This window comes from Lacerta agilis, chromosome 12 (assembly GCF_009819535.1).
Source record: "Lacerta agilis isolate rLacAgi1 chromosome 12, rLacAgi1.pri, whole genome shotgun sequence".
Classification (NCBI taxonomy): Eukaryota; Metazoa; Chordata; class Lepidosauria; order Squamata; family Lacertidae; genus Lacerta; species Lacerta agilis.
In genome coordinates this window covers 45,606,765-45,620,278 of record NC_046323.1, presented here as the reverse complement: position 1 = coordinate 45,620,278, position 13,514 = coordinate 45,606,765, and the positions used below count along the sequence as shown (strand labels likewise).

Genomic DNA, 13,514 nt, shown 5'->3' with positions numbered 1-13,514 from the left:
TTCCAGAACTCTTTGACCTAGAGTTAAATGAAAAGGTGCAGAAGGCAGTAGCAGAGAGACAGATGCCCAAAGTGGAATACACAGAAATCAAGATTCATGATTACAGTAAGCTTTTCCTTTTCTTTATGTCTTTACTTATTTTTGCCTCTGCTCTTTAATTTTAACCCCACCTCCCCATTAAAAATAAACCCATGGAGACTTTATCAGGTTTAAGAGCATGTTCTGTGGGGAGGAAGGGGGTTAACCCTTACCCACCCCCAGCATGGACTTGACAAAGGTGGCTCCCCTGAAGCTTCTATTTGCCTTATGCCTGAAGCAACAGTAGTTTCTTCAGGAAGGGTGGTTTTTGCAGGAACTGCAGTAGGATGCAAAGGGTTTCCCAACTCCTTATTTAAAAGAGAAAACCTGACACATTAAATGCGAATGGACATATAAATGTATCATCTGCTTTGAGCCTTGGAATAGGTATGTGCTGACGGACAGAGCCATAAATATATACTGACAGTAATTGCACAACTGTTTCCTCGGGACCTAGCTGTATGTTCGAAACCAGTCTTACATGCTGGATTATCTCTGCCTTGGTTTAAATATATTTAAAGCCACGTGTTGTTGGCTGTCCTGCGGCTAATGATACAAATCAGCTATCTATTAGCAAGTCAGATGGAATAAATTAATTAGGCAAGAGTGTCATGAGAAGATTGCAAAGCAAACCGCTTAAACCTATTGGCTAATCTGGCTACTGATCGCCAGGCCGTTGTTCGTGCGCACTGTCGTTAGCGTTTTGGAAATAAACCAAGGCAGGAAGAATCTCCTGCAGCAGCCCTCTTTATGCCTCCACCAATATGCACCCAAGGGGGTAGAAAACGTGAAGCACAATTATTTGTTCTTCTAAGACACATTCCTTCAACCAGTGTGCTGTTCCTGCAAATGCTCCTTCTTAATTTAGTTCATCCAATTAAGTCTTCTCTGCTTCGTTTTATTCTACCAGGGCAAGTTGCAATCAAACCCCTGGTGTTTAAAATGCACGAGAAGAAACCCTTTGTCTTCAAAAACCCTGAAAGCAGGAAAAGAGGAAAGCAGCTTTCTCCTCCTCGCCGTGGGATATTTTTATTTCACGTAGTATCTCTCTGTCCCTCCCCTAGTGCTTCCAAACTATTGCTTTGCGGTTCTGCAGCTCGTCCATCTGCCTACAGAGGAACTAATACATATCAGTGGCCACTAATGGCATGTTTGGTGCATGACCAGGCAACGCACCTTAGCTCCAGATTCCTTGTCATCTTCGATGATGCTGGGCAGGTTTTCCTCTTTGAAGGCGTCGATATTCTGTTAAGGTGTTATTTGCCAAGCTCGTCTATGGAACGCCGTTCCCACTGAGAAGCGCCGCCGTGTTACCAGCAAAAGCAGAATATCATTCAGCATAATGACAACCTCCTCAAACTTAAGTGCTTCCTTATGTCTCTTACCTAGAATTGCCGATGCAGATTTCAAAGCCGGCCGTCTTCACCGAAAACATGCACTACCCCTTGCTTCTTGTTGTGTGAGTAACATTATGAATCGTATCGTTTTCAGGGGACAGCCAGGCACCCAACCCAGGCTGCGCTTTGCTTGTTGCTAGGAGAAACATGGGGTTTTGGACATCCGAAGTTAGGGTGTGGAGCAGTGCTTGGCAAAAGCTGACTAGCTGAGGACGGAATAGAGCAGGCGAGGAGCAAGGGGCCGTTGCAGCAAACAGGAAACTGCCATACTGGATCGGGGCCATAGCTCAGGGGCAGAGCATCTGTTCTGAACGCAGAACAGGTCCCAGGTTCAATTGCAGGTAGAGCTGAGAACGTTCCCTGTCTGAATCCCTGGAGAGCCTCTACCAGTCGCTGTAGGCAATGCTGAGCTAGATTGGAGTCTGCCCCCTTAGCATGAAGGTGGCACTTCCCACCAACCTCTGTTTTCAACAAGCTCCTATCTGCCTACTTGCAGCCAGTCCAGAGGGTAGCACTGCCTGTTCGCTTCCTCCCCATCCTTATCTCAGTGTGGCCCTTATAGAACGCAGCAGGGAACAGGAAGAAAGAAGAGTTAGTTGACTCCGCCTGCCATTGGCTTCTGTTCCGCCTCCCATGGGCATCTCTGTGTTCTGCCCTGCCAGCCAGACACTGCCCTGCCAGCCAGACACCCTGACTCAGCACAGGGCAACCACTCCATCTTCCTGCCTTCCAGACCGTTTCATTTCCGGTTCTCCCAGTTTCTCGTTTTTCCAGCCCTGAATTCCCTCCTCCACATTTCTGCAATTAAAAGAAAGATGAAAAGAAATCCTCATGAAATTTCTTCAGCATTTTAGTACAAAATTTATTGTAATAAACTCATGCAGTTTTGAGAAATGTTCACATTTTTGCAAGCCATTTCGGCCAACGCAATACATTTTGGAATATTGTTTCCCCTAAAATATGCATTTATATCTGCATGCTTTGCCCTAGTGGGTGCATTTTTCTGCACACTGCTTGGCTGGAAGACTGCACTTGCAAAATTCAGAAAAGTTGTGATTTCGAAGGGTGGCTGCTTTTCAGTTTGCTTCTTTCCGAAAGCAAGGATTTGGACAGTTTGCCTTTCAATGCAAACTGGATAGAATTTCTCCTCCACCCCTTTCTGCCAGTGTACTGTGGTCCCTCCCTACGTGAGTCAGGGCAGAGAGTGGCAGACACAGACGTTTACTGGATCTTCTGAGCCAATTGCCCTCTTGTGCATAGTTAAGAAAGAGAGGTCCTAGTAATATCCATTGCATATGGTTAATTTAAGCCAAAAATATATATTCTCCAGAAAAGCATCACCGCAGATCCAGTGGGAATTTTCCAACCAAACGCCATTGCTCTTATCCAACTCCCATTCATTTATGATAGACGAGATGTATCTTTCTCTACCAGCCTTAAAAACCAATTCACCACATGAAGCAATTGCCTCATTGGCTGGGCTGAGTCTGCTCATGCTGGCTGGGTCTTGAAAAATATTTGCTAATTAAAAACAGCAGTGGCACGAAACCACAATATTCCCAAGCATCAGAACTTAGGCACATGCAGCACATAATGTTGGGGCAAAGGGTGACATTATTAAATGCTCACCAATGTTAAAAACTTCCCAGCAAATAGAAAACCAGAGCAGCTGGGGGCTGGAATAGAACATATTCTCCCTTTTCAGTGCTTGCTTTCCTTTTGTAGGGTGGTGATGTTACGGATGTGAAGGAGCATTCAAAAGTGGGCTAGCCATCAACAAACGAGTAGCACACTTCATTCTGTGGCAGCCTAATTCTCCTGCATATATGGTCCTGGTCAGAGTCTGAACACTTTCCTGGCTGGTTTCACATAATCCTTCCTGGGATGTGACCTAGAGCCATCGTGGAGCTGGCAGGATGAAAAGTAAATAAATACAGTCAAACAATTATTTTTCCTTTGCAAGTGAAAAGAGGGCATGACATTGCCCGTGTGTTCCAAAATGTCACCCCGAAGCTGGCTTGAAGGGAGGACAAAAGCTCTGTCATGGAGCCTGGCGTAACACGTCAAAAATCATCTCTGGGGAAATGTGCTTCATTATACAAGTGCTTGAGGAAGATTGGTACTCATCAAGCTAACGACACTTGATTAGACTGCCTCAGAATGAGGATGCACTGCTGGGCTGTGTGTTGAATAAATGCAAATCAGGAAAGATTGGGCGGCGGCAGGGAGAGAAACCCACACACAGCATCCAACCAACCCGGAAAGGATTTTCCTGTATCACTAAGTGCTGCCTATTCCAGCAAACATCCCCATCCTTTCCTGCAGAATTTTCTTGGTGGAAGATGCATTTGAGATACATAGCACCATAGAATTATAGAGTTGGAAGGGCCCAACCCTCTGCAATGCAGGAATCTTTTGCCCAGTGTGGGGCTCAAACCCATGACCCTAAGATTAAGAGTCTCATGCTCTACCAACTGAGCTTCTCAGTTCAATTCACTGTGCTAATTTAACTTTTAAAGCCCTAAATTAGGCTCAGGGAACTGGCAGCCTTCTTAATTAACTCCCATCAGTCCTAGCCATCATGGCAAGTGGTCAAGGATGGTGAATGGAGTTGTAATTCAACAATACAACAGGTTTGCTGTTCCTCCCCTGGCTAGACTGAGCCCAGGAAATTTCAAGAGTGGGCCTCCTCCTGCACCCTAATACATTTTCAGATTCTGTTCTGGGTGCTTCTTCCACTGGGGGGTTAAACTGATGTTCTTCCTCTTATAGTGTGGCACCATTCCCATCAAATTCTTTTCCCCAGCATATCTACAAAGCTAACAACCTGGGCATTTTCAGAAGTGGGGCCTAAACCTTTTTGCTTTTTGCAAGGGTTTTGGGGGGGGGACAGGAAGTTGCAGTTGGTGGACTGTGAGAACATGCTGGCCTGGCCTAATGTAGATAGAATTTTAATTTTTTAATTTTTAATAATAAAAAAATTAGTTGTGATTAAATTGCTTGAGGAGCTGTTGTAGTTAAACACCTAGTTGAGGACCTTTTTTGTCTCAGGGTGAAAGGTGATATGAAAATAATTTATTTTAAGATGAAATGAAATGAAATTGCTGCTGCGTTCACACTGCTTTGCCAAAGACCCATCATTGCCTTTTGAAATCTGAAGCGGATATGCTGCTGCCATGAGAAGTTAAATGTGCTGTTGCCCGAAGAAAATAAAATCTGACATCTTGGCTTGGCAAGGAAACGCATTGTGATATATCACACTTCACGTTGCTGTTAACTTATCTGTTTGGCTGCAACCCTGAAAAAGAAAGAAAAAATAAGCTCTGTTACTTTCAGCCATTAAACAAGTAGGGCAACAGGAGGCCTCTGACTTCCTTTGCTTGTGTGTCACCTCTGGAGGAGGGGCTTTTGCATCTCAGCCAGAGCGGTAGTTCCAGGACTAGTCAGCAACATTCTTGGGTATCCATTGAGGCACATGGCCTGGCAGATCATAGAGCTGGAAGATCATAGAGTTGGCCTGGAGATCATAGAGTTGGAAGGAACCCTAAGGATCATCTTGTCCAACCTTCTGCAATGCAGGAATACGCAGCTGTCCCATGTGGGGATTGAACCTGCAACCTTGGCATTATGAACCTGACACCATGCCCTAACCAACCGAACTATCCAGCCGATGCTGATGTCACCTACCAATTTCCTATAGTAGGGGTGTCTGAAAGCAGCATAAAATGCATAAAAGATGCAGCTGTCATTACAGGGTCTCTGGGACAATCTCCCACATTTCCCAGCAGAATGAAACCTGGACAGGACTTGTATTTGGGGGTGGGGGAGGCAGGATGGAGGCTCACAGTATGTGTGAAAGGAGACACCTTGCGGCCTGCTGGCCCATAAAAACATGCCACTGGCCTTGTACAAGGAGATTCATGAGCTCCAGTTAAGGGGAGCGCATGCACATTTTATGAATGTGCAATCCGCTGTTTCAGCTGTTAGCCATAAATGTGAGAAATTGGGATTTTGCATTCACTTGCACTGAGGAAGGAGCAATGGAAGCAGGTCAGACCACCAGGAGTGGAGAAGTTCTGTTCAAAGGTGAACATTGCCCAATTTGCACTTTCCAAAACAGAGCAAGAACTGAAACACAACCATCCTTCAAAAATTCGCAATTCTCCAAATTCTGAAATGCAGTCCCTCCGGCTGGGTAATGTGTACAAAAATGCATGTTGTGGGGTAATGCGCATGTAGTATTAGTGAACGCAGTATATGAAAATGCATTATACGGGAGAAGATTGCACTGCAAAAAATGTGCATATTTGACAAAATTTCATATAGACATGCATATTAGGAGGGGGAAATGCAGTAAGATGCTGGTCAATTTTCATGAGGTCAAATTTCAATGAGAATTGTTGCAACATGATATAAAAACTTGGAGAAACGAATTTAGGGTTGGAGAAATGAGAGCCTGAAATTAACAGTTCACCCACCCCTACATCAGACTATTTGTCCATCTGCCTCAGCAGTGTCTACTCCAGCCTTCCTCAGCCTGTTACCCTCCAGATGTTTGGACTGCAGCTTCCAAAATCCTGGAACACTATGGACTGATGGAGGGTACTAAGTGGATCTGCTCCAGCCTTTCTCTGACTTGGTTTCCCAGATGTTGTTGGACTACCACTCCCATCAGCCCTGGTCATTCACAGATGATGGGAATGGCAGTCTAACATCTGGGAGACCCAGGTTGAGAAAGGCTGGTCTGTTCTGACTGGCAGTGGCTCCCAAACAGATGTCTCTCCCATCGCTTGCTGCCTTGACTCTTTGAACTGGAGACCCCAGAGGTTGCAGCTGTAGCCTTCTGCTTTTACAGCATATGATATGATGCAACCCTGAGCTGCAGTTCCTTCCTTTCCTGTTGCTTTCCTAAACCATTCGTTGTCACTGTGCATCATAATGAGATACCACTTGCTTTGTTCCTGTTTTATAGCGATGGGACTCCAGGCACACAGAGCGTGACAGAAAAGTTTGAGGTGAACTGGGAAAGCGTTATGGTCAGCTCGCATGGCGCCATTGTGATGAAGTTTGATGGGCGTGGAAGCGGTTTCCAAGGGACCAAGCTGCTCCACGACGTGAAGAGGCGGTTGGGTGTTTTCGAGGAAAAGGACCAGACGGAAGCTGTCTGGTGAATGAAAGAATCCTTTGGGGGATTTGTTTTGTTTGTCACTGCATCCTGGGAATTGCTGCTGTTGCTTTTCAATGATTTGTACTATTCCGTTTTTTAAAAAATGTGGTGGCGCTGCAAAGGAACATGATGCGCTCAGGACAGCAAGCATAGCCTCTGCCTTTTGGCAGCTGATGCTTCTGCATCTCAACTTGGAATTCTGCCTGTGCTGCTGTTAATGCATCCTGGCTGCAATATTCAAGGCACCCTCTTGCTTTGAGATAATCAAATTGTCCTTCTTTTCTTTCTTTTTTTTCAGCACAATGCTGCAAAACACATATATTGATAAGTCGAGAGTCGGTGTGTTTGGAAAGGTGAGTGCCTTTTCAGCCTTCACCTTCAGCTTAAGAGTTTAGATCTGCATCTTGATTGAGTGAGCGTGCCTGCGGTTTATTATTGCCGTCTTTTTAACAGCGGCACGTTGCTTGTTGATTCCGAGAGGGAGAGAGCCTTGGGTTTTTAATCAAGTCATCAATCTGTGTTTTCTTTTCTTGTAAATCCTGCCTTGGAAGAGGAGGGTGCCAAGTGTTTGGGAGAAAATACTGTGTTGTGAGCCTTTGCTTTCCCTTGCCCTCTCGCCTTTATTTTTACACATTAATTCCTGGATAATATTCATTCCCCCCCCCTCGAGGCCTGTGGAATTGTAAGTGGAATTGATTCAAACCTACCGTATATACCGGCGTATAAGACGACTGGGCGTATAAGACGACCCCCAACTTTTCCAGTTAAAATATAGAGTTTGAGATATACTCGACCACAGATTTTCCACCCGGCGTATAAGACAACCCCCAACTTTCAAGATGATTTTCCTGGATTAAAAAGTAGTCTTATACGCCAGAATATACTGTACATAAGGTTTGCTGGTGTGCATTTCAAAGGGGATGCCACATTGATATTCAGTAAAATGCATAAATAAATAAATAAATAAATAAATAAATAAATAAATAAATAAATCCCTAAAACATTAAACCTCTAGGCGTAACTTAAAGCAAGCAAACAACAAAAATGACTGTGGCCCTCCAGAAGCTGTTGGACTCCCAACTCTCATCCGCTCCAGCCAGGTCAGGGATGTTAGGCGTTGTGGTCCAATGGCACCTGAAGGGTTACGCAACCCCACTCCACCCCCGTGAATAAGCAGCATATCTTAATACATAGAGCATAGCACAGAAGAGCCTTTTATTTCCATCTCCTGCTTGTTTGGAAGCTTTTCCCTGATGGATTTCCATTTCCCAAGCTATTAAAATATGGGCAGCGTTGTGATAAGGTGCATTCTCTCCATCTGAGAAGGATTGTTTTTACATTCCAACCCTCATCTTGTTTCTTCCCCTTTCCTCTCAGGATTATGGAGGCTACTTGAGCTCTTATATCCTCCTTTCTGGAGAAGAGAACAAGGACCCCGTCTTCTCCTGTGGTGCTGCTCTTTCCCCACTGACAGACTTCAGATTATATGGTAAATACTGACAGACGCAGGGACATGGGTTCATTGGCTTTGAGAATCTAAGTGAGCTTCATGGCTGAGGGCGCGGGGGGGATTTGAACCCTGGTCTCCTAGGTCCTATTCTGGCACCTGAACCGCTACACCGCATTGGGTTTGGATGGGACCCTTCCATATAAATATTCTGTGTTGCTTGCGTCCATAAGCGTAAACATCAGCAAAACAGTGTAAGGATTAAGACAGCAGATAAAACCAGCAGCAATAAAGTTGAAGGCCTCAGAAAAAATAAGAAGTCCAGGCAAGTCTCCTTAGGCAGGAATTTCCCACAATTAAGAAGGCCGCTTTCTCCCCAGGTGGTGGCCTCCTCATCCCTGACTGCAGATGGCACTTTGGGGACAAACTCCAGTTATAATCTCAGCACCTGAGTGGTGTCTGGGACAGATAATTCCTTTCAGCTTTGGCCAGCGACATGCCCAAAAGGATAAAATGGTATCTTTGTTTAAAAAATCTTTATTTGCCCAGATAAATAAAGCGGAAAAAATCCTCTGAAATTATAAAGCTTGCAAGCACCTCTTAGAAGAAACCAGGCCAAAGAAAGCACAGTTGGTTTTAATTTTTTGCTGTTTGAAATATTGGTCTGAGTTTGGTAATGCCTCACTGATTTCCCTTTGTTTGTTTCAGCTTCGGCCTTTTCAGAAAGATACTTGGGATTACAAGGGATTGACAATAAAGCATATGAGGTAATGGCATGGATAACGGAGCTGGCAGAAGGAGCCTCTATTTTTAGCACAAATGCAACACACAGCTTTGATTTTTAGCCCTGCCCTCTCGGTGCTGCTTGCGGGCACATAATTTGGATCACCGGAGAATCCGCTGGTGGCAGAGACTGTGTGTGTGTGTTTCATGCGTTATCATAGGTGTGCTCGTCCGTTTAGGGGGTTTAAATCTTGCCTTCCAATGCAGCAAAATAAATAAATCGCTGGATGGCTTCCAAAAATTTAAGCGTTGGATAATTCAAGATCTCAAAAACGGTGAAGCCAGTAAACAATTAAAAGGGTACTAGGGCCTAGGGCTTGCTGATCAGAAGGTTGGTGGTTCGAATCCCTGCGATGGGGTGAGCTCCCGTTGCCCGGTGCCAGCTCCTGTCCACCTAGCAGTTCAAAAGCACGTCAAAGTGCAAGTAGGTAAATAGGTACCACTCTGGCGGGAAGGTAAACGGCGTTTCCGTGCGCTGCTCTGGTTCGCCAGAAGCGGCTTTGTCATGCTGGCCACATGACCCGGAAGCTGTACGCTGGCTCCCTCGGCCAGTAACGCGAGATGAGCGCCGCAACCCCAGAGTCGGACACGACTGGACCTTATGGTCAGGGGTCCCTTTACCTTTAGGGTAGTATAAAACATCTGCATTGCCATTCCTTAAAATGCAAGCAGTACCTGAACCTAAACTAAAATAGTGCCAGGTGAATTTGATTGGAGAGTGGCGCTGCCTCTCCTGAGGGCCTTTATGAGTCCAAATTCTAGGTCTGGATGGGCTTGCAGAAACAATAACAGTTTTCAGCAGGCTGAGCGAAGTTGCCTGCCGCATGTCAATAGGAAGGCAGCTCCAAAGCCCAGCAGGTGCTGCCCCTGTTGTTAAGTCCACTGGTTAATTTTCATGCTCAGTAAAGTTCTCAAAGAACTATTAGTGCAAGGACATAAAATGCTGAAACTCACCTCTGTTTTAATCTCAGACTACTAAACTGGCACATAAAGCGATGTCCTTGAAAGATCAGAAGTTTTTGATCATTCATGCAACTGCTGATGGTAAGGCTTCTGCGAACACAATCTGTTACCAGCACATTTTGCATGTTAAAAAAATTATTATTATTATTCAGGTTTTTTTATTATTATTCTGGCACTTAATGATCCCTAATCTGATTTTACAGAGAAAATCCACTTCCAGCACACTGCTGACCTCATCACACACCTAATTAGGGCAAAGGCTAATTACAGCTTGCAGGTAAAGTATTGTTATATGTTCATGTTCTTTTCATTAATACACATTATCTGCATAGGCAACTTTGCATACAGCCAGTGTGGTGCTTTGTAGTGAAATTGCAGTGGTGTACTTTTTGACCACACAATCATGGCTCTTAGTGGCTGCCGGAGATTGATAACCCCGCATTGCAAACATGCCATAATATGGAAAAGTGGAAGTTGGGGCATAGAAACTGGCTGCTGTAAGGAGGAGGGTCAATAGGCATGTTATATTCTGTGGTTTGCCTACTGAAGGATGCAGCTTTAAATAGCCTCAAAACGGCAAACTCCACAACTATACCAATGAAGTAGCAAAAGGGGGAGGAGCAAGCCATAGGAGATAGCTGTTAGGGGTGCACAAGCATCCCATAATATGATCCAAAAAGGGCGGAGGGGGATTGTGAACGTTCAATGTATAAAAAAAGACCTCTGTGGTCATCTCATTGTTTGCCCCCTCTGCTCCCCACTTCCCCAGCCCCAAAAGGCCAAAAGCCCACCATTGGGTTCAGAAAAGTGGGAAGCAGCAATATCCCCAGAGCCCCAACACAGAGTATTTTCCAGTCCCAGAATCCCTGGAAGAAAGAGAACAGTGTTTGCCCCACAGGAGAGGGCCTTCATCCCTCATGGGAATGGTCGCAAACAGGGCCATTAACCAACCAGCCCCAGTGCTGTGCCTGGTGGGAAAACACACTCTCCCAATGGGAGAACCCCCTCCCCCCCCAGCAGTTTCCCTTTAGCCAGACCCAAAGGTAAGTCTTCATCTAAACTTCATTTGCCTTCCTGCTACAGCTGCTCAGTTAGGCCAAAGGAAGCCTGAGACAAAGAGCTAGCTGTCCAGTTATTTCATCTTTCTTTCTTTCTTTCTTTCTTTCTTTCTTTCTTTCTTTCTTTCTTTCTTTCGCCATAAATTACTTTATGCATTGACTTCTTGTCCTCCCCTTCCATGGTTTCCATATTTACCATTGAATGTTGCATATTTCACATATACTATTCAATACATCAATTTTAACCTGTTTATCTTAATAATTAATGCTGTTGCTCATATTTCAAACCCTGCTTGCATTTTCATCTCACTATAGTAGTTCTTTAGATACTCAATAAAAGGCTTCCAGTCTCAGTGAATTTTTCATCATTTTGGTCTCTAATCTTCGCTGTTCATCTTGCCAGTTCCGCATACTCCATAATTATCAAAAGCCATTCTTCCTTTGTTGGAACCTCTCCTCCTTTCCATCTTTGGTCATACAGTATTTGTGCTGCTGTCGTTATATACATGAATATGTTAACCAACTTTTTGGGTACACCATTATCTACAATTCCTAGAAGAAAAGCTTCAGGTTTCTAGGGAATCATCAACTAGAACATCTTTTTAATCTCATTATGTATCATTTTCCAATAGCCCTTGGCTTTTTTTTTACAATTCCACCACATATGGGGTGAAATGGTTCCTTTTATCCTTTTACGCTTCTAACACATAATTGACTTAGTTTTGTACATTTTGGCTAACTTTTTTGGTGTTAAATGCAGTCTATAAATAATCTTCACATAGTTTTCTCTTAAAAGTGTTACAAGCAGTAAATCTTAGGTTACTCTTCTACAACTTCTGCCACGAAGACATTTCTATATTATGTCCCACATCTCTTGCTCAATGAATCATTGCCGCTTACTTCATATCTCTTAAGGGTCAAATGCCTCTGCGTTTAGCCCAAGGGGTAGCAAGGCTGCTCTGGATTTGAGAGGATGAGCTTGGATGTTTCTCAAGGTGGATTTCAACTCCAGCTGTGGCGCATCTTTACCTGTCCACCTGCTCATGGCGTCCTTCCTTCCTTTTCAGATATACCCTGATGAAGGTCATTACTTCAACAACCCAGCCCTGGAGCAGCACCTGTACAAGTCCGTGGTCAATTTCTTCGCAGAGTGTTTCAAACCCCAGGACAAACCCCCCGTAGTTTCAACGAAAGAGGAAGAGGATGAGGATTAACCCTTCGGGCTTGTGCTCATGAGCACAAGGCAGTTTATAATAAATTAATAATAAATAATAATAATAATAATATGCAACTGAATCTCTCTGTTTCACCCCCGGAGAAAGAAGCATTACATGAGCATGTATTTAACAAAAAAACTGAAAAGGAGAAGCAGCCCACCTGCTTGTTGTACTAGATCATGACTCTTTCCTGAACGGGAGAACATTTAAGCATGAGGAACTCTGCAGAAACTGCTGTTCAGAATGAGAAAAAGAAAAGAAAGGATCTTCATGTCTTCTCTTGCCACAAAGTGACTTCTGGAGTAAGATGCTCAAATCAGGAAACTGGACTTAGGAGGAGATTCCCCCAAGATGACTATTAAACAAACCCCTTTGCATTGAAAGTATTCAAGCGGTAGGAATGAAAAACCCACCATCTGTCTGTGTTAGGGTTCCCTTAGTTAGCGCCTCATTGTCTCAGATAAGACTACCAACCATGGAATAAAGATTATAGCACAATTATTTTTCCAAGGTACCAACTTATGTGTTGTTTGCCCATTGTCCTCTGGATTTCAGAGAATTGGTCATTGCTACAGAACTGCTCCGCTGAGCAGAGGTTTCCTTTGTAGCAAGCCCCGCTGTAGTCACACCAACTTTTAATTAAACTTCATGCACTGTATAGGTCTTTCTGTATATAGTGTTTATCTGCTACTTCCTTTTACTTCAGCCTTGTACTAATCCTTTAGCTCTGCAATGTATTCTGGGTAAGGGGAGAGGGGAGAAATTGCTTAAATACAGTAGACTACATGGTGTAGGCTCCCCTTACTTCCTAAAACATGCAGGAACACTTCCTGGAGATTTCTTTAATGCACTGATTGCAACTTAGCTTTATGGGTCTTGTTAACATGAAACAGGCTTTTAAGCAATCTGTCCAATGCTTTAAAAAAAACAAAAAAAAAACTCGAAGTTGTAATGAGGCAATGAAATGTGCCTGACAGTTGTCACACCACAGAGTTTAAAGGCCTACCAATGCAAGGTCAATAACTGCAGCTGTCATGCAAAACAGCAAGCTTCTGGTCCTCATTGTCGTGGAGAATGGGTGGAGCAAATGTGGGTCATATCTTTGGGACCTAAAATGGGTCGGCAAGGTTTACCTTGCCTGGGCCGGTTCTCTCCAGCGAAGATCCTTCCGTGGGTCGGATTGCCCATGATTTCCGGAGTCTGCGCAGACATGATTTCTGGCGCCGTGAAAGCGTGTCCCCGCACCACGCTAGTTTAGTGCAGCATGCAGGGGCTCACCAAGTGGGTGGCTCAGTTCGGGGGCGGCTTGGGCTGGTTAAATTACCCCCATGGGCCGCTTGTGGCCCATGGGCCTTAGGTTGCCGACCCCTGACCTAAAAGGTCAGATCTTGACAGTGTTTAGAG

General features: G+C 44.4%; 1 protein-coding gene across 1 annotated transcript in view; it reads left to right on the top strand.

Moving 5' to 3' along the window:
• The window catches only part of DPP6 (dipeptidyl peptidase like 6), a 358,183-nt gene extending 345,385 nt beyond the window's left edge, over nucleotides 1-12,798 (top strand). Inside the window, exons 18-26 of the mRNA XM_033164933.1 lie at nucleotides 7-105; nucleotides 1,468-1,537; nucleotides 6,448-6,642; nucleotides 6,941-6,995; nucleotides 8,020-8,131; nucleotides 8,798-8,856; nucleotides 9,844-9,916; nucleotides 10,039-10,112; nucleotides 11,961-12,798. Of these exons, the coding sequence (XP_033020824.1) occupies nucleotides 7-105; nucleotides 1,468-1,537; nucleotides 6,448-6,642; nucleotides 6,941-6,995; nucleotides 8,020-8,131; nucleotides 8,798-8,856; nucleotides 9,844-9,916; nucleotides 10,039-10,112; nucleotides 11,961-12,107 (884 nt within the window). The 3' untranslated portion in view covers nucleotides 12,108-12,798. The remainder of the gene's footprint in view (nucleotides 1-6; nucleotides 106-1,467; nucleotides 1,538-6,447; nucleotides 6,643-6,940; nucleotides 6,996-8,019; nucleotides 8,132-8,797; nucleotides 8,857-9,843; nucleotides 9,917-10,038; nucleotides 10,113-11,960) is intronic.
• Nucleotides 12,799-13,514: the final 716 nt, after the last annotated feature.